The sequence below is a fragment of the Pelophylax lessonae genome (assembly GCF_965119305.1).
Source record: "Pelophylax lessonae genome assembly, chromosome: 13".
In the NCBI taxonomy this organism is placed as follows: domain Eukaryota; kingdom Metazoa; phylum Chordata; class Amphibia; order Anura; family Ranidae; genus Pelophylax; species Pelophylax lessonae.
In genome coordinates, this window is record NC_138780.1 from 22,296,167 (window position 1) to 22,298,224 (window position 2,058).

Consider the following 2,058-nt stretch of genomic DNA (forward strand, 5'->3'; position numbering starts at 1 on the left):
TAAGGGATATCCTTGCTGTACGAGGTGGGGGAGGGGGTTGCTGGCTCACCCTGTATAGAGGAATATATAGAGAACTATAACCGGTGACAACAGTAGCTTAGCCTAACAGCCAGTCACAGAGCATTTTTCAGGATGGGGTCAGCCTTTGTTTCATGATGTATACTTGCTATACAAGGGTGGGGGAGGGGGGGTGTTGGCTCATCAGATGCTATATATTAGAGGAATATTTAGAGAGAACTGGAACCGGTAAAAAACAGTAGCTCAGCCTGGCAGCCAGTCAACAAGCATTTTTCAGGAGGGGGTCAGCCTTTGTTTTGTGACGTGTCTCTTTTAAGAAGTGTCCTGTCTTTATAAATGGGGGTGGGGGTCAGTTAAGGTATGATGTCATGGTGGGCGGGACAGACCCGGAGTCTCCTGGCTTGTCAGTCAAGGTATGATGTCATGGTGGGCGGGACAGACCCAGAGTCTCCTGGCTTGTCAGTCAAGGTATGATGTCATGGTGGGCGGGACAGACCCGGAGTCTCCTGGCTTGTCAGTCAAGGTATGATGTCATGGTGGGTGGGACAGACCTGGAGTCTCCTGGGTTGTCAGTCAAGGTATGATGTAATGGTGGGCGGGACAGACCCGGAGTCTCCTGGCTTGTCAGTCAAGGTATGATGTAATGGTGGGTGGGACAGACCTGGAGTCTCCTGGCTTGTCAGTCAAGGTATGATGTCATGGTGGGCGGGACAGACCCAGAGACCAAATTAGGCAGTAAGAATGGGCAGGGCAGGCTGGCAGTCTGAGACACCTAGGTCTTCTCTCTACAGCAGGTGGTGACGTGGTGACGTGATGCCGCTGCTAGAAGAAAACTGCTATGGTGGAGCTACAAGACTCCCGGAAGGATCAGGCACAGCAGCCACATGTTTTACATACAAAATATTAGGAACACAGCCCTGGAAATGCTGCATTCCACCGTCTACTGGTTGATTGTACTTTTATTGATTTGCAAATTGGTAATCTGTATTTATTTGTTCCAGCTGAGGAAAGATCTGCAGTGCTGATGCTTTCAGCTCGGCTCCTCCAGTCTTCGCGACACATCCCATCTGTCTTGGCGACCTCGAGATATTATTCCACATCACAGAACGCAATGGAGAAGCCCGTGGAGACCTCCATCAGGTCCAAGCTGACTCAGAACCTAGCACCCTGCCACCTAGAGGTACATAACGAGAGCCACATGCACGCCGTGCCTCCTGGGTCAGAGACTCACTTTAAAGTGGTGGTGGTGTCTGAGGCGTTCAACGGGAAGCCGCTTATACAGAGGCACAGACTGGTCAACGACTTGCTGAAAGAAGAGCTGGCTGGGTCTGTTCATGCTTTGTCTATCCAAGCTAAGACCCCGGAACAGTGGCAAGAGAACCCCACTGTCACAAAGAGCCCTGGGTGTATGGGGGGCTCCAAGCACGACCCCCACATGAGCAAGAAACTGAGTGCCTGAGTATGTGGGGGGGGGGGGGATCAGGGAATTAGAATACCAATTGATGGGCAGTAAAGAGTTCTGCTACATCGAGACGGGTGGCACCGCCAGGCCTTGGTCCTGGTTTTGGACTCCATTGTCTGCTTTACCATGAGACTGATTTTCTGAGCCTGAAGTGTGTGAAAATCTCACTTTGCAAAGTGACCTCGATTTCTATAAAGCAGGTACCTCCAGGGCGGGGCAGTATTTAAACTCGACCCTAGGCACTTAAGGAACATAAAGGACAACTTTTTCTTTTCTTCTAAAATAAATGTTAACAGTTTGTACACACATGGGGCTTCTTGTTACATTTAACTGGAGTTTTATTTTTTAACTTCAGTATATATAATGTATATGATGTCAATGGCTGACTGGGTTGAATTATATCAAAATAAAAATACAAATCCAGAAAATATCGCTTCACTGTTTGGCTACTGGGTACAAATTTCTAGGGGTTACGCCTTTTGGATGCCTAAAGGCAAAGTTCACTTTTGAAATGTTGGTTGAGGGAAGGTTGGGGGGCAAATACAATCTGCATGTTCTGATAGTTTGTGATCCCGAGC

At 48.6% G+C, this 2,058-nt stretch overlaps 1 protein-coding gene across 1 annotated transcript; it reads left to right on the top strand.

Annotated features, from left to right (window-relative positions):
- The first annotated feature begins 1,014 nt into the window (after window positions 1-1,014).
- BOLA1 (bolA family member 1) lies at window positions 1,015-1,627 on the top strand. The gene has a single exon (XM_082275942.1). It carries the CDS (start codon window positions 1,043-1,045, stop codon window positions 1,475-1,477), a length of 435 nt encoding a protein of 144 aa, XP_082132068.1. The 5' UTR covers window positions 1,015-1,042; the 3' UTR covers window positions 1,478-1,627.
- The last annotated feature ends 431 nt before the right edge of the window (window positions 1,628-2,058 follow it).

Bases quoted from the DNA above. Each gene is read 5' to 3' on its own strand.
- BOLA1 (XM_082275942.1), top strand. From the start codon at position 1,043: ATGCTTTCAGCTCGGCTCCTCCAGTCTTCGCGACACATCCCATCTGTC.